At 42.2% G+C, this 22,904-nt stretch overlaps 2 protein-coding genes, 1 long non-coding RNA gene and 1 pseudogene across 4 annotated transcripts; 2 read left to right on the top strand and 2 right to left on the bottom strand.

The window, feature by feature from the left end:
• Positions 1 to 801: 801 nt before the first annotated feature.
• LOC124342183 lies at positions 802 to 2,311 on the bottom strand (annotated as a pseudogene).
• Positions 2,312 to 9,655: 7,344 nt separating this feature from the next.
• On the top strand, positions 9,656 to 11,579 carry LOC124344449. The gene is made up of 4 exons (XM_046797992.1): positions 9,656 to 10,288; positions 10,395 to 10,593; positions 10,762 to 10,990; positions 11,066 to 11,579. The coding sequence occupies exons 1-4, from the start codon at positions 9,788 to 9,790 to the stop codon at positions 11,295 to 11,297; spliced, it is 1,161 nt and encodes a 386-aa protein (XP_046653948.1). The 5' UTR covers positions 9,656 to 9,787; the 3' UTR covers positions 11,298 to 11,579.
• A 2,555-nt stretch (positions 11,580 to 14,134) lies between these two features.
• On the bottom strand, positions 14,135 to 14,996 carry LOC124344477. Of its 2 annotated transcripts, none has more exons than XR_006919749.1 (4): positions 14,790 to 14,996; positions 14,601 to 14,745; positions 14,308 to 14,519; positions 14,135 to 14,210 (listed from the first exon to the last, which is right to left on the bottom strand). It is a non-coding gene; the product is annotated as an uncharacterized LOC124344477 (long non-coding RNA). The 2 variants fall into 2 exon arrangements; XR_006919750.1 differs by having other exon boundaries at positions 14,601 to 14,729; positions 14,790 to 14,995.
• Positions 14,997 to 15,126: 130 nt separating this feature from the next.
• On the top strand, positions 15,127 to 22,130 carry LOC124344476 (dual oxidase-like). The gene is made up of 9 exons (XM_046798026.1): positions 15,127 to 15,525; positions 15,591 to 15,843; positions 16,255 to 16,335; positions 16,560 to 16,721; positions 17,086 to 17,273; positions 17,669 to 17,873; positions 17,950 to 18,116; positions 18,190 to 19,924; positions 20,001 to 22,130. The coding sequence occupies exons 2-9, from the start codon at positions 15,684 to 15,686 to the stop codon at positions 21,878 to 21,880; spliced, it is 4,578 nt and encodes a 1,525-aa protein (XP_046653982.1). The 5' UTR covers positions 15,127 to 15,525; positions 15,591 to 15,683; the 3' UTR covers positions 21,881 to 22,130.
• The last annotated feature ends 774 nt before the right edge of the window (positions 22,131 to 22,904 follow it).

Below are 22,904 nucleotides of genomic sequence, written 5' to 3' on the forward strand. Positions count from 1 at the left end.
GCCGAAAACAACATTTGCAGTCTCTTTCTCGTACTAACAGATGCTATAGGGTCGTAATTGCAGTTCCTTTAAGAACGAGATTATCTTTTGTTGCAGGGAAATTACAGTCAGCAGTGCAGATTTCATCGCAAATGTGTAGATGTTTATAAGAAGGCCAATTTGTACAAATCGGTTTAGGCATAACAGTGCCGTAAAACAAAGGGTAGTGAATAAACGCTGGATAGGGGAAGTGTTGAAGAACAAGTAGCTTCAAACATAAAAACTGGGCGGGTTAAAACAATAATACTATGGAATTTCATGTAACCAGGACTAGAAAGACTAGGCACAAGTAGGGTAAACCACAGTTGAGCATTGATTAGTTTTGCTCATCGATGATGAGGCATCTGATGAATTGACGGCTTTAAACGATGCGCTTTTTCGGAAACCAAAACCAGTTCATGTGGCTTTTGTCAATACATCTGCCAAACCGTTGGTGCAAAAAGGAAACAATCGGCCTTGCAGGCGAATGACAAGAAAACCAGACGCCGACATTTTAAGTGGGTTCCTAGCATTAGATAAGAAAATAATTCAGACCATTATTCCCCAATATGTATGCAACACTGACTTACCCATATTTATCGGTTACGACTGGGAATTCATCACTGATCGACGCACATTTCCTTTCGTCCATGCCATTGGAACAGTTACGCTTACCATCACACACAGCCGACATAGGAATCATCTCTTGGCTACGATTTTGACTAGAAAACGGAAAATAGTTCAATGTTTTCAAATCGGTCAATTTAGGGTCTTCGAGGATATTTACCTGGGATCGAGACAACGGAAGACGTCGGCAGGACATTCGAGATCTTTAAAAGGTCCTTTCTCGTCTTCACCACCGATGCAGTCAACAACGTCATCACAGAGCATGTCACCAGGGATGCATTTACCATCGAAACATTCGTACTCGGTTCTGGCACACTTTGTTGCATTAAGGAAAGTCGAAGCTCCGAGAGCATCGACGTCATGAAGGAGGAAGATTTTGCTCTGCCCATAGACACTCAATTGTCTCGCGACGTATCGGGGAAGTTCACACCACAAGTTTGAAGTGTCAATTTCCTGCAAATACTCCAGTTGTTATTTATACATGTTTATGATTGGCGCTAAGTTTGACAACTTACGTCGATGGTTCTGTCGAGTAATCCTTGGCAAAATGTTGTCTCTCCCACGCCAGGCGGCCCAATGACGTGACCCATAAGAACCGTGCGTGTGTTTGGCTTCTTGCAGCCTCCAGAACGTTGCGCTTTTGTGACAGTTATAGCTGAAAGCTGGTTTTCCGTGCCAGCGGTGTGATAACCCAGGTACGCCAACAACTCACACGTCCGGCGGACGTCCAAATATGTCTTCAGGCTGCATTGAGCCATGTAACCTTTCAAAGTTGGCCAGCCCTACAATAAAATAGTCAGTTAATAGTCAGACATCGAATTTTAAAATCACAACATTATTTTATATTGAGGTTTCGTTACTTGGGTGTTAGTAGGTACCGAAAACTTAAGATTTTGACCCCAAGGCATTATTGAGCAAGGAGAAAAAGAGATGCCAGTTCTTGTGTGTTAAGAGCTCCATCCTTGTCCTTGTCATGCTGCTTAAAAAGCTGGGCAAGAAATTCCCAACCTGAAGCAGAGAATTCCGTGTTGCATCCTGGAGGAACTCGTAATCTAAAATCAATCATAGCATTAATGATGAATCGTAAAACAAAAGGGACATATTTAAAAAAAAAAGGTTACGCACGGTGTGTGTAAGTAATCTCGACTAAGGTTTAAGTAATCATCGTAGCCGAATTTTCTCAACACCGTCCAAGTGGTTTCATGTCGTCCTCGTTGAATAAATAAACGATGAAGGAACAGAAACCCTAAAAAATCAGAAACATTCTAAATTAAATAAAAATAGAAAAAGCGGGTTTATCTTCCCGATAAGAGAGTTCAACGCACCAGAAAGTGTAAGACCGTTGGAGCCTACGCCGTCATTAGTGTGGCGACGTACAACGTTACGTACATCTTCAAGAGCTCGATTTTGCAGTGATGTTCCAAAACGTCGCTGTTGAAAAGCATTCAGCTCAGCGTAACTAAGAGAGCCATAACCATCACGATCACAAATGGCAAATATTCGTCGAGAGCCCGCTTACATTTCTCCGTTAACTAACAAAGACATTAAATATTTAACAAAACTGACAACAAGCCTTGTAGAAGTAAAGTTAGCTTCACCTCTCGATCTTCAGCGATGTATAATGGAGCGGTTGATGAAGCACAGCTTTTTGAGCATAGTAGAACATCTGTAATGTTGCGAAGAGTTCGCGCTGAGCACTGAATAGAGAAAGATTGACAAACGTAACACAAACAACTAATACAAATTTCTGAAAAGTTGTTGTCCTAGTCCCGGCCCAGCTCACCCGCGAACGGAAATTATACCACCGTATAGCTGGAGCAGGCCTTCCGCATCTGGATGATGGTTTCACAAGAAGAATCGTTTGCGAGGAAGTGCAAGGCTCTCCCTAAAGACTCAGTCATCCTCCGTGATTTGACTATACGGCGTGTCGGGTAATTCAATTGTGAGAACGACGGCTTACTCAAGGCGGATGCACATTGGAATACGCCAAGCCTCATGCACGCACTCGACGCCCAATTGTCATTGCTACGGAACATCCGTTGACCAAGCTCATCATCAATTATTGTCATGTATAAATTCATCAAGCGGGTGTTTAGCACGCTTTTATAAACGCCAGTTACAAAACTAGTAGACATCCTCACTTCAAAACAAAAGAAGAAATTAATTCATTCAAAATGTATGACAAAGTTACAAAAAAGAAAGTAACACAAATGTTTGGAAAGTTATGTCCTGGTGACAATTGGCATATCACTGAGGTGAGTTGTGTTTCGTAATTAAAAAATAGCTATATAGAGCTATTTATCATAATCTTAACAAGCCTTAAAATTTTTAAATTGGATTCTCTATAAATTAAGAAGGCACAAGCCAATTATTGTTGATTTTCCCATTGTATAAAGTCCAAGCCACCCAGAAATATCTGGTTCCGGCGTAAACTCAGTTGTTGTTGTGTTGTTCTCACTGTTTAATTTGGGCATAGCCCGTGTTACTTGAATCTAAACCGTCCGAAGAAGCACTCTGTCGGTAGAAATAAAACAGATTTTGCATTTAAAAAACGCTTGTATACTCTTTTCCTTAAACCAAATGGTAGTATCGATGACAACGGCAAACATGCTGAGTATAGGGAGAGGTACTGCACCGGTCACGCCGGCTATCAGAGGAGGGCAGCAAATTCCGACAGACGAAGCAACAGACAGATTGAGGACAGAATTATTACAGGCCAGTAGAGCCGAGCTCCCAGCGAGCTCAAGTTCTAGCTCTAGCACGAACTCCAGCTCAAGTGATAGTCCGTCGAGACGACCAGCTACGCCAAGCGCAGCGACAGGAACAACAACATGGTAATGCGCGCACAATTTTTCAGCGTTGCCAAAAATTTAAAAAAATGTATACAGTACCCGCCACAGGTATTGGATCACCCCGGTCCAAAAAAGGCGTTTCAACCCGCGCGAGATAGGCCTAACGGTGTCTTGCGCGAGATTTAAAAAAAAATACTTTGATTGGTCGTACTAGGTTGATTTTTTTAGCTGATTTTTAATTTTTAAAAAGTTTTAAGTTTATGTATTTAAATTCATCGTTCATAAATATCGGTCACCCAAAAATTTATCGCATTGGCTGTCCCTACCCGCGGCATGGCCTTAAGATATGGCAGAAAAAGGATTCCTTCGCGCCTTATTTTTTTTCCTTTTCGATTCCTGTCCCCCTGTATTTTTTTTCAAAAATGTGTCCTTGTTTTTTCTATATTTTTAAAGCGAAATAGATGGAATGACTAGATTCTGTAAAAAAAATGCAAGTTTTGTCACATATTTTACAACAAAATCTGAGTTTTTTTCTATGGCAAGGACTTAGAAAAAAAACTTGTTCAAACATGTTTCAGGAAATCCGCAAGAAGTCACTAGTGCATGTAAGGGAGATTGCTCGGACGAAGCCCTTATGGAGAATTCCTACAGGGTGGCGTCACCATCCTCTCTATCACTCTGATTTAGTTTAAAAGCCTAATTTTTGTCATATTTAATGTAGCCAAGTCATTTTTAAATTGAAAACAGAATTTATTTTTTTGCCAGCGTTTGTCCCTTTCTTCCCCCCATTTCCACCCCGCGCGCCTTTTTTCTCTGAACAATTTTTTAGTCCTAGTAAATTATACATCAAATTAACGACCGATATCTTACCTAGAGCACTGTGTAATTCTTTTGAAGAAATATTCCGAATTAAAAACACTAGATTTTTTTTATTGAAGCCACTTAGATTTCTTATGGCCTTTGCCATGTAAACGGAAAAAACTACAAAACGCATGCGTTGCCAGATTTCTGGAAGTCGGATTTTCGCGATCTGAAAAAGCCCTATACTATGGTTACGGCCAAAAAGAAATCATCGCGATCCGACGAAAATTGGATTTTTCGGATTGCCGAGAAAAAAGCCAAACTCCATAAGGTTCTCTCTCTCGCGCGCACACGTTCCCAAACTTTAGGTAGGTACTGTATCGGGGAGATGGGGACTAGTTGGCAGATGGGGTAGGTTGGCATTTTGCTCGTTCGACCCCTTACAGACCAAAACAAATCAAGCCTTTTACACCAAATATGAAAGACAACACCCAGATTACTCATACAAAATTTCAAAATTATACGACTTCCCCAACAGGAGTTAAAGCAAAAAAAAAAAGGCAAAAAATTTTTTTTTGGGCCTCTCAGCACTTTTTATTTTTCTCATAGTATAAAACTCTAAGAGTGTCATTAGCAAAAAGAGCACCCATTAGCAAAAAAAGAATTAATGTTTGTCTTATTTTAAAAGAAACCCGACATTTCTACATTAAAAAGTTATTAAGTTATCAATTTATTTGTTCGAAAAGCACCCTGTGGGGTTAGTTGTCAGAAATTTTGAGGGGCATGTTGTCATACAGATTTCTCACCAGATGCTGAGTTGCTAGTTTTCAAAATTCGAACTATAAAGTTTGGACCAATGCAGAATCGTCAACAGCCAACTTACCCCGTAGGTGGGGCAAGTTGACAGACTTTTTTTTGCAGTTTTTCTCAATTTAACAATTTCGTGTAAATGAACATTGTAAAAAAATACGATCAATTCATAGAGAATTGAAATCTGAATCGGATTCATTCATTCATTTTACCAGTGGTGTACTCAAAAAATTCAGAAAAATTCAGGAAAAAAGCACCTGCCAACTAGCCCCCTTCTCCCCCATTCTTGAAATTTCCAATATTAGTACGCTTTTGCACACATGGTTAAAAGATCAATTTTTTTAATAAATACAGAGCTAAATAATTAGAAAAGAGCGACCTGCCCCCAGACCTTTTAGCCCCACTCTCCCCTATATTCCTTCTTGAATCAAAAGTGTTTGGATAAGCGTCGTGATATCCCGAAACCTGTTGTGTAGAGTATAAAGAGATGGATGAATTCGAAAGTTCAATGATTACTGATTCGGGATCTCGCCTATTAGTATGTACCAGCAGAGAAGGAACGTCTTTGACGGCTTTTAACCTGCATTTAACACAAGAGCCAAAAAAGTGGAAGGACAGGTAAGATGAAAATGAAAATTTTACACTAAGAAGCGATACGCATTATATATAGTGCTTCTTTTTATTTATAGTCTGAAGTCTGCGTCTACCCGTCGGAAATGAACTGTGTGGCTCTCATTCGACAAGAAACAAAGGTCATTGCTGGCCTTGGTTACGGCAACATGTACATCTTTGAAATGGAAATTATTTGGATGCCACAGTACCGGTTTTGGAGACCATCCGTCAGCAGCGGTGAACTGCATGATTCCTATTATGAACAGTGTCCTTATTACTGGTTGTGATGATGGGAAAATCCAGGCCATTAGTCTATTTTTACACATTGATTCTTGGGGGTAGTGGGTCACCACAGATTTCTAATTGAACGTTTAGACATTTCAACGTGTGGTCACTACATAGCATCTACCTCCCACGACGGACGCGTGCGGTTTTGGAATAATTCTTACTTCGAGGATCCCGAATCCCGATAAAGGTCGACCACTAAGAAAAATGTCCGCAACAAGAAAGATTAGCATTTCAGCTCTAAGAGACGCAACAAAGTTGATTTTTTTGCGAGACTTGCCGAACCTGAGCCTATATGGACATGGATTCTTAAAAGGAGTCAGTAGTTAGTTCAGACGGATTATAGACGGAAAGGCAACTCTTCCGGAAGGCAAGTCCAAAAAGGCAATTGCCTTTTTGGTAAGGCCAGTTGCCTTTTTGGTTGGCTCTGAAAAGAACCGAGTGGGCCGAGATCCAAGTGGGCCGAGATCCAAGTGGGCCGAGATCCAGGTGGGCCGAGATTCAGCAGACATCCGTCACGTGGCAGCTCTCAGTGAAGAATGGTACCTCTTGGCCTACCAGAGGGCGCTTATAAAGGTCCGGACGGCTTAGGCTCCACGCCTCCACCCAGTGGTGGGCCGAGATAGCTACAACGCCATCTGCACGGCTATCTTTAGGCTCCGCCTAATTGTGGGCCGAGATTCGGGTGGGCCGAGATTCAGTCAGGTGGGCTAAGATCCGACTGGGCCGAGATTCAGTCAGGTGGGCCGAGATTGCGCCCGTGCGCTTAATCGCGTACTTCGTGGGTTTTACTCGCGTACCTCGTGGGTTTTACTCGCGGATTTGGCTGAATTGACCTGACTGAATTTCGGCCCACCCGGATCTCGGCCAACCTATCTGAATCTCGGCCCAGTCAGATCTCGGCCCACCCGGATCTCGGCCCACCTGACTGAATCTCAGCCCAGTCAGATCTCGGCCCACCTTACTGAATCTCGGCCCAGTCAGATCTCGGCCCACCTTACTGAATCTCGGCCCAGTCAGATCTCGGCCCACCCGGATCTCGGCCCATCTGACTGAATCTCGGCCCAGTCAGATCTCGGCCCACCCGAATCTCGGCCCACCTGACTGAATCTCGGCCCAGTCAGATCTCGAACCCCCTGACTGAATCTCGGCTCAGTCGGATCTCGGCCCATCTATCTGAATCTCGGCCCACCCGAATCTCGACCCACCTGACTGAATCTCGGCCCACCCCAACCTCGGCCCACAATTAGGCGAAGCCTAAAGATAGCCGTGCAGATGGCGTTGTAGCTTTCTCGGCCCACCACTGGCTGGAGCCTAAGCCGTCCGGACCTTTATAAGCGCCCTCTGGTAGGCCGAGAGGTACCATTCTTCACTGAGAGCTGCCACGAGACGGATGTCTGCTGAGTCTCGGCCCACCTGGTTCTCGGCCCACCTGGATATCGGCCCACTTGGATATCGGCCCACTTGGATATCGGCCCACCTGGATCTCGGCCCACTTGGATCTCGGCCCACTCGGTTCTTTTCAGAGCCCAAAAAAGAGAAAGGCAACTGGCCTGACCAAAAAGGCAATTGCCTTTTTGGAATCACCTTTTTCAGATGGTTCAGACAGCGAAGAATAATTTATACTTTAAAATCTTTACGTGAATGATGTAGGGGAGAGGGGGGCTAGTTGGCAGGGTCACTTTTTGTGAATTTATTTGAATTTTTTGACCACACGTTTTGCAAATTGAATGATTGAATCAGATTCAGATTTCAATTCTTTATGAATTGATCGTATTTGTTTACAATGTTCATTTACACGAAATTGTTAAATTGAGAAAAACTGCAAAAAAAAAGTCTGTCAACTTGCCCCGCCTACGGGGTAAGTTGGCAAGTGACGATTCTCATTGCTCAAAAATTTCTAGGTCGAATTTTGAAAACTTGCAACTCAGCATCTGGTGAGAAATCTGTATGCCAACATGCCTCTCAAAATTTCTGACAACTAACCCCACAGTGTGCTTTTCGAACTCATAAATTGATAACTAAATAACTTTTTAATGTAGAAATGTCGGGTTTATTTTAAAAATAAGACAAACATTAATTCTTGTTTGCTTGGGTTTTCTGACACTCTTAGAGTGTTATACTATGAGAAAATTGAAAAGTGCTGAGAGGCCCAAAAAAAACTTTTTGCCCTTTTTTTTTTCTTTTTGCTATAACTCCTGTTGGGGAAGTCGTATACTTTTGAAATTTTGTATGAGTAATCTGGGTGTTGTCTTTCATATTTGGTGTAAAAGGCTTGATTTGTTTTGGTCTGTAAGGGGTCTAACGAGCAAAATGCCAACTTACCCCACCTGCCAACTAGCTCCCCTATTCTAAGAGTCGGGACTAATATTACAATCGCAACGTCGAACTGGTCAAAAGTGTTGATGAATTAGGCTATTTATTTTAAAAATATCGTTGCAATGAAGGTTTCTGTAAACCTTTTGAGCAATCTTGTTTTCCCTTAAGTATCGTTCAGACTACAGCTTCTTACGTACTACGTATAACGTAAATTTGGTTTCAGCAACCGTAACGTGGAAGGCAACCAACTTTTCGTTGTGAAGAAACGGTTGCTTAAACCAAAAATACGTAAATACGTAGTACGTAAAACCACGGTCTACCAGGAGAGGTAGACTAACGCCATGGCAGCAGAATAATCAAGGGACTTAGAAGGTTCCTTAAAATGCCGCTTAATCGCGGGCGTAGCTTGTTCACCAGCTGTTGTGTGTTGCACAGTCTCCCTCTCCCCCCTCCTTCTATGTATTCGGGGAATTCCACCCTAAGCCTCCAGCGGCGATTGGCGGCAATGGCAGCATTGAAGAGTTGTGACCAAGCTACGCCCACGATCCAAGCGGCATTTTAAGGAAGCTTCTAGGTCCCTTGATTATTCCGGCTGATCAGAGGGATAGGGCGTTAGTCTACCTCTCCTGGTAGACCGTGGTAAAACGCTCAAAAACCCTGTAGTCTGAACGTGGCTTTATGGTATACATACGCTAAGTATATTGTGTAAAGTTAAAGTCGATCGACAAGTCATTTAAGTTAGGTTAACAATCAAATACGATAATAAATAACGAGAGCTACAATTTGCAGAAGAAATTTTTTTCTGAAAAAACGCATTTTAATTATCAAATTTTCCGGAAAATCAGCTATTTCCAACGGCGATAGGTTTTCGGCGTCAGATGCAGACAGCGCAACGAAAGCTGCAACAGAAACGAAGTGAAAACAGATAGCAGAGTCTAGCTATAAAGCAATAAAAATTCGTTGCTTGTCCTTGAAAGTCAAACGTGAAATAACGGACATGTCCCGCAGCTTACGGCGCTGTTGAGTTGAGTTTCTGAAATGCTTTGGACCACATTTATTTATGCTTGATGTCGGTGAATGTATCCACGTGTAGTGGATATACCCATTGATCTCATAAATGGTTAAGGATATTTTTTCGATGATCAATGCAAACCGCCATGAACAGTGACAAGGCATGAAATTAATTGTGTTGACGAGGGCTCTTGCGGCTACACAGAGTCTCCGTATTAAGAGCGTTTTGTTGTATACAACACACAACCCGTATGAAATCCAATTCCGCATTCAACACAACAGGAGTAAAAATAGAACGCTTTCGGCTAGAAAAGTTTACGTTTGCTTTCAGAAAATAGCATTACTTATCAAACAATTTAAACCTTACATTTTTTTCGTGGTGCACAGTCTGCAAACGGCGTTGCGTAAAATTAGATACCCACAGACGGACGTGAACAATACAACCAGCTGATCAGTTATCTGACTTTTAATTTTTTCGTTGTTATTCTTAAAGAAACCACGGTAATTGTAACATGTTTAACCTAGAAGACAATCGCGAATCGCTTGCACCGAAGCGTATACACTATTTCAATATGTCCAACTTGCTGTACTATTTCAATCCGAAGGATTTCGTCATCACATCCAAGTGCAACGTATTAATGTTGTTGGTCTTATTCAAATTGGTATTGGCCGTGATTATTGTGACCATTTGCACCCGAAATCATGTACAGTCAGGAAAAGAACTTCCGCTTTGCTTGGGGAATTTACTAGACAACCGGGAACACCATTATGCAAAAGATTCAGATGGATCGTACGATAACAGTCGAATGATATCAAAATTGGGATCGTGCCAGCTGACACGTTACACTTTTGAACGAGTAGTTGCCTGTTTTAATGCGCTTAGTGAGCGACATTACTTAGCCCAGAATAACTCTTCTAATAACCTTAATGTCGTCAACAGATTATATAAAAATGTACACTTTGCATTTATAGGTGATTCCAGGATGCGTCAACAATTTATAAACTTTCTCAAGGTAAATGCGATATAGTCAGTGAAAAAGTTTTTAACAAAATTCTAAATAAAAAAAAATTATTAATTTAAAAAAATCCATCAATTTGACTAATTTTTTTATTTGTTAGATTATTCCAGATTACGATCGGAAATCAAAACCGAGCCCCCTCCCATTTGTTTATCACGGTAATATGGAAGTTACAAGTGAAATACTGAGATTGCGATTATCCTTTCAATGGCAACCTCTCGTTAATGACACGATTATCGATACGATACGCCAGTGGGCAACTGATAGTCAAGCTGATCGACCAAACTTGATTTTTCTAGGTATAAACATCTCTGTAGAAATTTGTCGTCGTGAATTTTTTAAGCCTAAGCTAAATGAATTTTTGTATAATGTGTCATCAGTCATAAACTGACGCCATTCAAATAAAATTTAATATTACCAGACAACGTAAACAACATCTTAAATAAGATTATATGTCCGATTAACAGGTATTGCTTTGTGGTACATGATTCAAACACCCGGGGAACATCAACCTTTCCAAAAACAATTAGAGCGACTCGCTCCGTTGCTCAGTCAGTTGGCGAATGTCAGCAAGGTTATTTGGCTTAATCAATACCCAGTCATGGAAACGTATGGCGATAATGGCGCTGTGAACACGGCGATTTTTTCGGAAAAGATCAATCATTACAACGAAGACGCTCGGTCTGAACTGCAGCAGTGAGTCCAATGGCGGAATGAATTAAACACAAATCTATATAGATGTAACTAAAAATGCCTTTCTTATTCTTTCAGGAGTTATTTGCCAATCATATGGGATTCAAGTAATTCGTTGGTTGAGGAATACATCCGCGGATGCATTCTCTTTCGGCAGCGCGTGCAACTTGGGATGTATCTGCTCACGGATCCGGATTATTCGTACATTAACTGCAACGACCACACACACCCGGCTTACTCGGCCCTATCGCAAGCCACTCAACTTCTTTTACACGACCTTTGCGACGCTCGAAAATTATTCTCCCCGTGACATTTGAAAATTGAGGATCATATTCAATTTTAGTAGCCTACATATGTATCTTGCACTCACATTCGGATTGTGAGCGCTATATCGACTTTTCCTTTGGTAAATGGAATCTCAAACTTTAGCAAGACCGTCAGAATCACATACAGTAGGCTACCAATTGGCAGCTATTAAATTATAATCCCAGGTGATATGGAGAAAAAAGAGAAAAACACGGAAACAGGAAACCTCTACTAATTTACTTTACATCCAGAAGGTCTCTTCTTTCTAACGCGAAATTATAGCGCTGTACCTTGCAAATTTTTAATACAGAAAGAAACGGAGACTTGATCAGCAAATTTTCATCAGTGATTTTTTTATTAAATAAATCCACTGATTCGGAAAGTTTATTCCGGTTAAAATTATTTTTTTAAATCGGAAAGGAGAAGGTCCTAAGGAGAAGAAGGAACTAAGCATATTAGATCCTTTCTGCTGGAGTGTCCTTCTCAAAACATACGCTGTCAGTTTTCAATGATATTGGAAAATTCGTTGTCGAGTTACGGTATTTTAGTCATATGTGAAGGAGAAATGGTAATATTATCTTTCGTTGTTTGTTTTTTTATTTTTTACCTTTTTTTTAACTATTGATTTTTTATTTGAATTCCAGAATCAATCGCGTCTAATAAAATTACTGATGGAATCGTTGCATGCTGGATAAAGATGTCCCTGATAATTGCAAAACGTGCTCGCAATTTTTGTATCTCCTATCAGCTTATGCAAATATGGTATTTACTTATTTAATTATCTATTTATTTATAAAATTAGTTTTTAAAAAATTTATTTTCAATGGAGTTGACAAGTGTCAACATTTATTTCAACTGGGTGCTTTCCGTAAGCTCCTAGTGTTTGTGTTGGGAGCGGACAGAGTTGGATTCAATCCTCCATCACCAGTTTTATCCCCCCGAGAAAATAATTCGAAGCCAACACCAACCGGACAAAAAAGTCTTGCCAAGCCTTTGCCAGCACCTTCCCCTACCTTTGCACTGTAAAGAAGTTGGAGTCAAACGCAAGCAAAGGATTTCCATGATCTCCATACAACGATGGCAACAATGATCCTTCATTGTGATTTGCATGCCCTTCCAGCATCACAACATCTGACAATACTGGTAGGCTTCCTACACCCCCGGAAGTAACATCAGTGCTGTATGGTCAAAGTTCCGTATTTTACTTTCAGCCAGAAAAAAAAGGAAAAACATAGATTGAATGTTATTTACGATAAATTGTGCTAATCATCCAGGATTTAGTCGTTGCGTGTTGCCATTTAAATAACATAAGTAGTGAATCATCATTAATCTGAATGCTGTTGTATATTGCCCGGGGTCAGCTAGATTTCTCGCGGACTCTGCGATCTATGACTAGATTTAAGAAAAATTAAGTAACTCTGTGTATTGTTTATGTAGCACCAGTGCGCGGTTGTTTCGGGATCATGAATTGAAATTTGGCACAGCTTCTCCAAGAAATTTTGGTACTTAATGACCATTTTTCGTCTTAATTTATTATCAAGGACTTATTTTTTTTTAAGTACTTCTGCCTTTCATGAATCTTCTAGGTTTTTGAGGATGGTCTGCAGTTTAACCGACTTCAGTGCGTTATTGATGGTTTTACTGACAAGGACGGCCAGTCTGTTGAAGGCGTTTTAGGTAAAAATAAAAATTAACAAATAGCATGTAGTCCTTAATTTCAACAGTTTTTTCGCCAATAGTGTACGCATTTTCTCTTTTTCTTCTGTTAGTCCTTTTTAGTTCTGTTAGTCTTGCAAATCGCCTTCAAATTGCAAAAGACTACCTGTTGCAATCACCATATGCAAGTGGTTAAATTATGGTTAGTTAATTGGTTGAAGCAAAAAATTAAGCAAAGCTATTGGTCATCCCACGCTGATCTAAGCAATGAGATTCCAACACACGAATATTTCAACGAACATCTGCTCAGGTAGACAAAATTTATTGCTGTGTTAATTCTTAAGTGATATTTTACTGATTTTTTGTCCTTTTAAAAATTAGGTTACATTGGAAGAGGCTACAGCACTTCTGACCGAGTTTGAGTCGTCGTAGTTGGTTAGCGCAGTCTATTGAAACTGATGAGACATCTACTACCCAAGAATCTACTTCTAAATCAAAGTGTCGTTTTAGCTTAAGTGCCTCTTGAACTGGCCACGAAACTCACTTCAAGTTGGGTATAAAATGATGCTAGCAATTGTCGATGTTGTGAATTTCATAATTCTTGTTGACAAAGCGCATTTGCCTTTTGTTAAACAGTCCAAATCCTCCCCCAAAAAACTGTCTGAACATGTGCCAATTACATGTCCGCCTCGGTTAAGACACACGGATGTGAAACCCTTTCTTTGGAGATACGAATTACCTTCTAAGTAATGAAAAAAAAAACAGTTTTAGGAACTAATGACGAAGCTCGTTTTTCTTTATAGAATTTCATTTTATCCAGAATTTATTGAATAATTACGTAAGTGAAGGCGATTGTAAAAAAACAAACAATAAAAACAAACAACCATTTGAATTCTTTTTTATTTGTTGTATTTCAGTGAGATGATTTGCATTTTACGGTTAACGAGGTTTCCGCCCCGCACGAAAATTTGTTTCAGTTTCAAATTGTTTTACGTCAGCCCGTTCTAGAAAAGCTTGCCTTCCCAAAATCAAAATTTTTTTGCCTATGATTAAAAGATTTCAGATCTTCCGCAATCCCTTCTTCTGTTTTAAATCGATCCCAATCCAGCTTTGATTTTTCCAATGTACTGAGCTTTGCTTTACTTGATAATTGACTGGTAATGCTAGAAAGGCCACCGGATTTTATTTTTAAGTAGGAAGGTTTTTTCCTTTCATTTCTTGGGAATTTAAAGGTCCAGTTTTCTTAACTTCTTCTGGGATTCTAAATGTAATAATATTGAAATTAGATTACACAAAAAGTGTGTGATCCAGGTAAAGCCCAGTCACTTGAAATGCATATAGACGTATAAAAAAATTACTCAATTTCTTCTCCAGCAAATTTTTACAGGCTGTAGATTTTGTAGGTTTGGTTACAATAGGTGCAACAGTCTCTTTTTGCTTCTTTTGTCAGTTTGTGTCAGTTCCCTCCTTGAAACTAGCCCACATACGATCAATCCTTTGTTTTTTATCTTCATCATTATTGGTATTTTTAAATTTATCTCCTTTGTCTGGTTCTTCAGAAACTGTTGTTCTACAAAACAAATAAAACGACAATGTAAGGCACAACATAAAACCATAAATAACGAATGAATTATAGTTATAGATAGCCTACTTATTTGATTTATTCTTTTTTAAGGGACGTTTTCTCTTTTTGGAAGAGCTTTGTTCTACAGTCATCACTTTCATTGTTTGAAATTTGTTCAGCTTCATTGGATAATTCTTCAACATCACTCTCAGTCACCTGGAAAATGTAACAACTAAAATATTGTGATAGCCTAGGTATACACTTTGGAGCAATTACTTGTAGGAATGTAATCATCATCACTGGAATCTGAGTAAAAATCTTCTTCATTCAATCAATCGCTTAACAACAACTAACTCATCACGCGAGACTGAAGTTTCTATCCACGATAACCGTTCGCAACTGAACACGATCCACACCGTAGACAATAACAGTCAATTTTCGCGCTCCTAGACCTTCAGGTGAGCTGGGTAGGGGGTGATGGCCTCGGGTTACCACCTTCCCCAAAAAATGAAAATGAAAAGCTCTTTAAGAACGTTCATTGGCATCTAGCGGAAACTCATGAACTAAACTTCAGTGCGTCGACCACACTGGAATGATTTGTTTCTCCTTTTATTCTTTTCCATGACAATACGGATTAACGCAAGCAGACGAATTTGTAGGCCTACTCATTTCTCAAGTTTAGATCTTTCGGCGTTTCTGCCATTGGAGGCGGCTAGTAGTTTTGTTGAAGCTTAAGTTCAGACTGCATTGTTGGATATTCAATACCGTCAAGACTGTTATAGTCTTCTCTCTCAGGTCTCAGCTGTTTCATTTCAAGAAAAGATCTAAAGATGAAACAATTGTTTGCAAGTGTGAGTGTTTCTACGAGCTTGCCCTGATTGAGTGTTTTCTTGTCTGTTTTGTTATATTTTTTTGGGAGTGGGGGTTACGAAACATTCTGACTCAACATTGACAAGGTGACTGATCGTCAGCAGCAGGGCACCAATCCACTAACCAACCAACCATTGACAAGGTAAATTAATAATTTTCATTTGTCGTTTCTGCTCAAGAGTAAACTTTATTTGTGTATTTGTGTAGAAAAGCCAATCACAGGAAGGAAAAGTTAGCGATAGCGTGTCGTACTAGTAATCGGTCAAGCAGTGATCGAGTTTCCACCCCCACGTTCACGCCATGGATTGTACAGCAGACCGCGGAAGATCAACACCTCGCACCGATAAGTGGCCTAGACAATGCACGACCAGCATCGTAACAAAGGGCACGATCATGTGGTTGGTTTATGGATTACTCATGTTACTTCCCTTCTCCCAATTTGTTGGACAGACACATGCAGGTGAGTTTTCGTTGGTTTAATTCCATTTTTTCTTTTGGGTGAAAGCGAAGAGACATGTGTGGCAATTGTAAAGAATTTTAGTTTGGCACTAAGGACATAGGTAAAGAAGATGTGATAAAGAAGTGGTCTTTATCTGTGCTAAGTAGTCAAAAACTAAATTCAACGATTATTTTATCTCGAAAAATAAGTAGAGTAGAGTACTCGTTCTAAAAAAAAAATCTGGTTTTGCACAATATTTTTATAAATGTATGCTTTAATCTGGGGCAATCGATACAGGTAGATTGCTAATAAGATTACACACGAGAGTGCTTTAATGTTAATACCGGTAGGTGAAATCCGTGGGCATTATCTCCTTTTTCGCAACCTCTAATGTAATACTAAATTCTTGTTTTTGTTTTTTTCTTTTGACAGAACGGATTAAGGGCACCTACGAAAAACCACGATACGATGGATGGTATAACAACTTGGCTCATCCAGATTGGGGATCAGTCGGTAAGTTAACGGTCTGAATTTTTTTTTTGAAATTAATAGCTACCAATGCATTTTTTTTTTCTATTCTATTCTTATGCTGTTGTTCACTTCAGTTTTCACCTGAGCGAATAGCTTAAAAGTAAAATTTTGAAATCTAAATGCCTTAAATGTGTAGATAACTTTTTTTTAAATTATTAATAAAAATGTTTTGGAACTAAATCAAATTGTTGCCATTTGTATTGCAGACAGTCACTTGACGCGCAAAGTCCCAGCTACCTACGCTGACGGTGTCTACATGATGGGAGGAGATAATCGGCCCAATGCAAGGAAACTCAGTGAACTCTTCATGAAAGGTCCCGATGGACTCGGCTCTGTCATGAATCGCACCGCTCTTTTCGCTTTCTTCGGTACGTGTTTATTACTCTGTTTTGTCCAGAAAAGAAACGCGCTTTAGCAAACATTTTCTAAGGTTTGATAAGGGTGAAAACTTTCAAAATCTAAGGCTTCCTACCAAATCGCTAAATGCTGTAAAAATTACGACATTTTATTTTTCTATTTTTAAAATGAATCAATCGACATCAATCTAACTTGACTTGATATGCAAATTGCACTTGGTTTTTACGAAACTATGAGTGACTCTTTTAGCTAGATCAATATCGAGGTTCCCTGTGTCTACGTTCGATTGTTGGCGACAACTTTTGATTGCCCAATAGTGTTACGTCATCAATCAATGTCTAATGTATGTCGTTGTATTTTATTTTTTTATTGCAGGACAACTGGTATCTTCAGAGATCCTGATGGCCAGCGAGTCGGGTTGCCCAATTGAGATGCACAAAATTGATATCGAAAAGTGTGACGAGATGTATGACGCAGAATGCACAGGAAAGAAATTCATGCCATTTCACCGTGCCTGGTACGACCACAAAACAGGACAAAGCCCAAACAGCCCCCGGGAACAGGTATACCAGAGATAATCGCTTACTCTTTTCAGTGATTTCCTAATACCTCCAGTAGAATCAAATAAAAATACTCAAGGGAAGTTAGCCATCAAATGCATATTTGGGAAATCCCATCCCATCCAGATTTATTGTATCTAGTTCAAAATGGTGATGGCAAGAGCCTTTGGGGCTACTTTACAGTTTACATCAGCAACCGAAACGAAAGACTTGCACTTCACTTTTGTTTATGGGTTTTTCGAATAATTTTTTCAAGGGAAATTATCTCATTTAGGATAGCCCCTGACACACTTGAGTCAATTTCTTTTTATGTGCGAGAACTATTCGCATGAGATCCATCGTCAAGTTATTGAAGGCAATAGTAATCGAATTACATAAATTGGCTTTTTGTCCCTTAGATCAATCGGATGACCAGCTGGATTGATGGCAGTTTTATCTACAGCACAAGTGAGGCCTGGGTGAACGCCATGCGGTCATTCACGAACGGAACTTTTAAATCGGGCGATTCGGAAGGAATGCCCCCACGAAACAAGGATCGTGTACCTATTTTCACTGCTCCTGCTCCACACATCATGAGAATGGCTAGTCCCGAAAAAATGCTTCGTAAGTAAACAAATTATTGACGGTAATTGGATTGGAGATGCTGAATGAATGAATTATTCACGATATGTTTATATAGTACTCGGAGATCCCCGGACCAATCAAAACCCAGCAATTCTTGCTATTGGCGTTGTCTTTTTCCGCTTCCATAATGTGGTCGCTGGTAAAATTCAACAAGAACATCCGGAATGGTCGGATGAGCAAGTCTTCCAAAGGGCTCGTCGTGTAGTGGTGGCAACATTGCAAGTACGTCTAAATCTTGATGGATGGAACCATTCAAAGCATTTGTTGTAATATTTTTATTTTTGTTTCTCTGTAGAACATTGTCGTGTACGAATATTTACCGGCCCTGATTGGTGAATCTCTTGCCGAATACGAAGGCTACAAAGCCGATGTACACCCTGGAATCAGCAATGTGTTCCAGAGCGCTGCCTTCCGCTTCGGTCACACGATGATCCCTCCCGGCCTCTACAGACGTGACGGCCAATGCAATTTCAGGTTGGGATCAAACGAGACGCCAGCCATTCGACTTTGCTCGGCCTGGTGGGACGCTGTCGAAATTTTGGTCAACAATTCCGTCGAAGAATTCATCCTGGGCATGGCCTCGCAGCTGGCCGAACGAGAGGACAGTTTACTCTGCTCCGACGTACGCAACAAGCTCTTTGGACCGATGGAATTTTCCCGTCGCGATCTAGGAGTGCTCAACATCATGCGTGGTCGAGATACCGGCCTGCCGGACTACAACACGGCCCGCCGCAGCTTCCACTTGAGCCCCATCACCAACTGGACCGACATTAATCCGGCGCTTGCCGTTCAACAGCCTGAACTCTTCCCAAAGCTGGCCGAGCTCTATGGAAATGATTTGTGGAATGTCGACATCTACATGGGAGGAATGTTGGAGTCAACCAACGGACCTGGTCCACTTTTCACAGCCGTCATCAAGGAACAGCTGGGTCGAATCCGCGACGCTGATCGCTTTTGGTTCGAAAACAGCGACAACGGCATGTTTACGGCCAGCGAAATCGAGGAGATCCGCCAAACGACATTTCACGACGTGATTTTCAGCACGATGAACATCAGCGAAGGGGAGATCCAGCGGAATGTTTTCTTCTTCCGCGATGGCGACCCGTGCCCGCAACCGACTCAGCTCAACGCTTCGCTGTTGACCCCCTGCAACTTCTTGGCCGGCTACGACTACTTTGCGGGCAGCGAAGGGCCCTACATCTACGGCTGTCTCCTCTTGGCGTTCGTGCCGATTATCGCCGCAGGCGCTGGCTACGGCGTCGTGAAATTGCAGAATTCCAAGCGTCGCAAGCTCAAGGCCCGTCGCGAAGAGAACAACAACGGCAAATCGGTGGACAAGATGGTCGTCAAGGAGTGGCTGCATTTGAACCATAAGCGACTGGTGAAGGTGAAATTCGGTCCCGAGGAGGTGTTTTACACGGTGAACCGCAAAGGTGAAAAGCTGCGCAAGGTCAACTTCAAAGGCGTCGAATTGCTGACGATCGAAGTCACGCAAGACGTCCGAAAAAAGCCGATGCTGTTGGTGCGCGTGCCGCGCGATTACGACCTCGTCCTGGAATTCGACTCGAACGCGTCACGCAAGCGCTTCCTCCACAAGTTGGAAACGTTCCTGACCAGCCACAAGAAGCACCTGGAACAGATTCCCACCTACCGCGAGCAGATGCTGTCCAACGCGGAGACGCGGGAGCGCCGAGAGAAGCGGCTGGAACATTTCTTCCGCGAGGCTTACGCTCTGACTTTTGGTCCCAAGCCGGGCGAGAAGCGCAAAATGGAGGAGGTGACGGGCGACGTCGTCATGGTCATGCGGACGTCTCTGTCACGCAGCGAATTCGCCAGCGCTCTGGGCATGAAGGGCGACGACGTCTTCGTGAAAATGATGTTCAACATTGTCGACAAGGATGGCGACGGCCGCATCTCGTTCCAGGAGTTCCTCGACACCGTCGTCCTCTTCTCCAAGGGCCACACTGAGGACAAGTTGCGGATCATTTTCGACATGTGCGACAACGATCGCAATGGCGTCATCGACAAAGGTACGTTCGCATAAGCTTAATTGTTCAGACTTTTGATTGGCCCTCGAGATTGATTGATTTTTTATTTACCCAACAGGTGAATTTTCTGAGATGTTGCGCTCGTTGGTCGAGATTGCGCGTACCAACAACAGCCTGAACGACGACCAGGTGACGGAATTGATTGACGGCATGTTCCAGTCTGCCGGCCTGGAACACAAAGACGCTTTGACCTACGACGATTTCAAGCTGATGATGCGCGAGTACCGCGGTGACTTTATCGCCATCGGACTCGACTGTAAAGGGGCCAAGCAGAACTTTTTGGACACGTCGACCAACGTGGCGCGTATGACCAGCTTCCACATCGACGCCGTCCAGGAGCGCCACCGCAACGCGATCCTGCGCAAGTGGGACGAGCTGACCACTTTTCTGGAGGCCAATCGCCAGAACATTTTCTACCTGTTCGTCTTCTACGTCGTGACGATTGCCCTTTTCGTCGACCGTTTCATCCACTACTCGTTCATGTCCGAGCACACGGATCTGCGTCACATCATGGGCGTCGGCATCGCCATCACGCGTGGCTCAGCCGCGGCCCTTTCCTTCTGCTACAGCCTCTTGTTGTTGACCATGTCCCGCAACTTGTTGACCAAACTCAAAGAGTTCTCGGTGCAGCAATACATTCCGCTGGATTCTCACATTCAGTTCCACAAGATTTGCGCCTTGACGGCCTTCTTCTTTTCGATGTTGCACACGGTCGGTCACGTCGTCAACTTTTACCACGTCTCGACGCAACCCATCGAACATTTGCGCTGTCTCTCCAAGGAAATCAACTTGCCCAGCGACTACAAGCCCACCATCACCTACTGGCTGTTCCAGACTCTGACGGGACTGACGGGCGTGCTCCTCTTTGTCGTTATGATGATCATCTTTGTCTTTGCCCATCCCATCATTCGCAAAAAGGCCTACAACTTTTTCTGGATGACTCACAGTTTGTACATTGTCCTTTACATCCTGTCCGTCTTGCACGGACTCGGCCGGCTGACAGCCTCGCCCACCTTCTGGGTCTTCCTCATCGGACCGGCCATCGTCTACACCCTGGACAAGATTATCAGTTTGCGCACCAAGTTCATGGGCCTGGACATAATCGAAACGGTCCTCCTGCCGTCCGACGTCCTCAAGGTGAAATTCTACCGCCCACCCAATTTCAAGTATCTTTCCGGCCAGTGGATCCGTCTCTCGTGCACCGGAGTCAAGCCTGAAGAGTTCCACTCATTCACGCTCACATCGGCTCCACACGAAAACTTTTTATCCTGCCACATCAAGGCGCAGGGACCGTGGACGTTGAAGCTGCGCAATTACTTCGACCCTAGCAACTTCAACCCGAAAGAGATGGAACCTAAAATCCAACTCGACGGTCCATTCGGTGGCGGCAATCAGGACTGGTACAAGTTTGAAGTCGCCGTCATGGTGGGCGGAGGTATCGGAGTCACGCCCTACGCTTCCATCCTCAACGATTTGGTCTTTGGCACGTCAACCAACCCCTACTCTGGCGTCGCCTGCAAGAAGGTCTACTTCCTGTGGACATGCCCGTCGCACCGCCACTTTGAGTGGTTCATCGACGTCCTGATAGACGTCGAGAGCAAGGACGTGACCAACGTGCTGGAGATGCACATCTTCATCACTCAGTTCTTCCACAAATTCGATTTGCGCACGACGATGCTCTACATTTGCGAGAACCACTTCCAGCGCATCTCCAAGCGCAGCATGTTCACCGGGCTGAAGGCGGTCAACCATTTTGGTCGACCGGACATGACCTCCTACCTCAAGTTCGTTCAGAAGAAGCACAGTTACGTCAGCAAGATCGGCGTCTTCAGTTGCGGTCCACGACCCTTGACCAAGTCCATCATGAGGGCTTGCGAGGAAGTGAATCAGGGCCGCAAGCTGCCCTATTTCATTCACCATTTCGAGAATTTCGGTTAATCACCGTGAGGAAATAACCTTGTCCTAAACTGCGTCATGTACATTTTGTTTATAGAAGCGTTTCTTTAATTTCTTGGAATCTTCATTCTGTTTGTCTTCTCATTAGCGTCGTGCTGCTTTTGTAATTGATTGCGTCTTTTGTTCTGGATTATCCTTATGGTGGACGCACTTGCCATTTCCATTTTTGTGCATCCCTCGATTCGCCTGTCTGTCATGTTATACTTGGAAAATAAAAGACGTAAGGAATGGTTGTATAATACTATAATAAGTTACGTTTGATTTGCAGAGTGCATTTTCTTGAGTTTTCAGGTATGATACTGATTCGTGAAGCTGAAAGCGCCAACGGGCAAACTTGGTATTAGAAGAATAGAATTGAACTCAGCACTCGATTGCATTCAGATTCGAGTGTTATTGATTCATGTACTGCAAATGTCGGATTCACATATTTGCCACTTTCATCTCCTACCTGCGGTAACAGAATTGCAATAAAAAAAATGCTATATATCGAGTATAATCGTTGCGCGTCAGTAACGTTCAAATTTATTAATTTCTATCTGGCAGATGGTATAGTGTAAGTTTATAACGAAGCCTTGAAAGTCGAAAGGAAATACGAAGCAGTTATTTATCAGGTGTGATTCTGTGATCGTATCGTACACCTAATGAACTAAATTTGCCTTATACTAAGTTGATGAAGCTTCAAGCATGGCGATGAAAACCCAAATGACTCTTTCCAAGTTGCAGTTAACGCCAACGAAAATGACGCCGACGAAAATTTCACCTAGTCGTCAAACGGTAACTTTACCAAAAACAATTAGAGCGACTGGCTCCATTCCTCAGCCAGTTGGCGAATGTCAGCAAAGTAGTTTGCTGGCTTAATCAATACCCAGTCGTGGAAAAGTTTGGAAGCACTGGCGCTATGAACACGGACATATTTTCGGATAAGATCCATCAGTACAACGAAGCCGTTCGGTGTAAACTGCAGTGAGTAATATAATTTATCGCAGGATCAAACGCATAAAAGTAT

The sequence above is a fragment of the Daphnia pulicaria genome, chromosome 6 (genome assembly GCF_021234035.1).
Source record: "Daphnia pulicaria isolate SC F1-1A chromosome 6, SC_F0-13Bv2, whole genome shotgun sequence".
NCBI lineage: Eukaryota > Metazoa > Arthropoda > Branchiopoda > Diplostraca > Daphniidae > Daphnia > Daphnia pulicaria.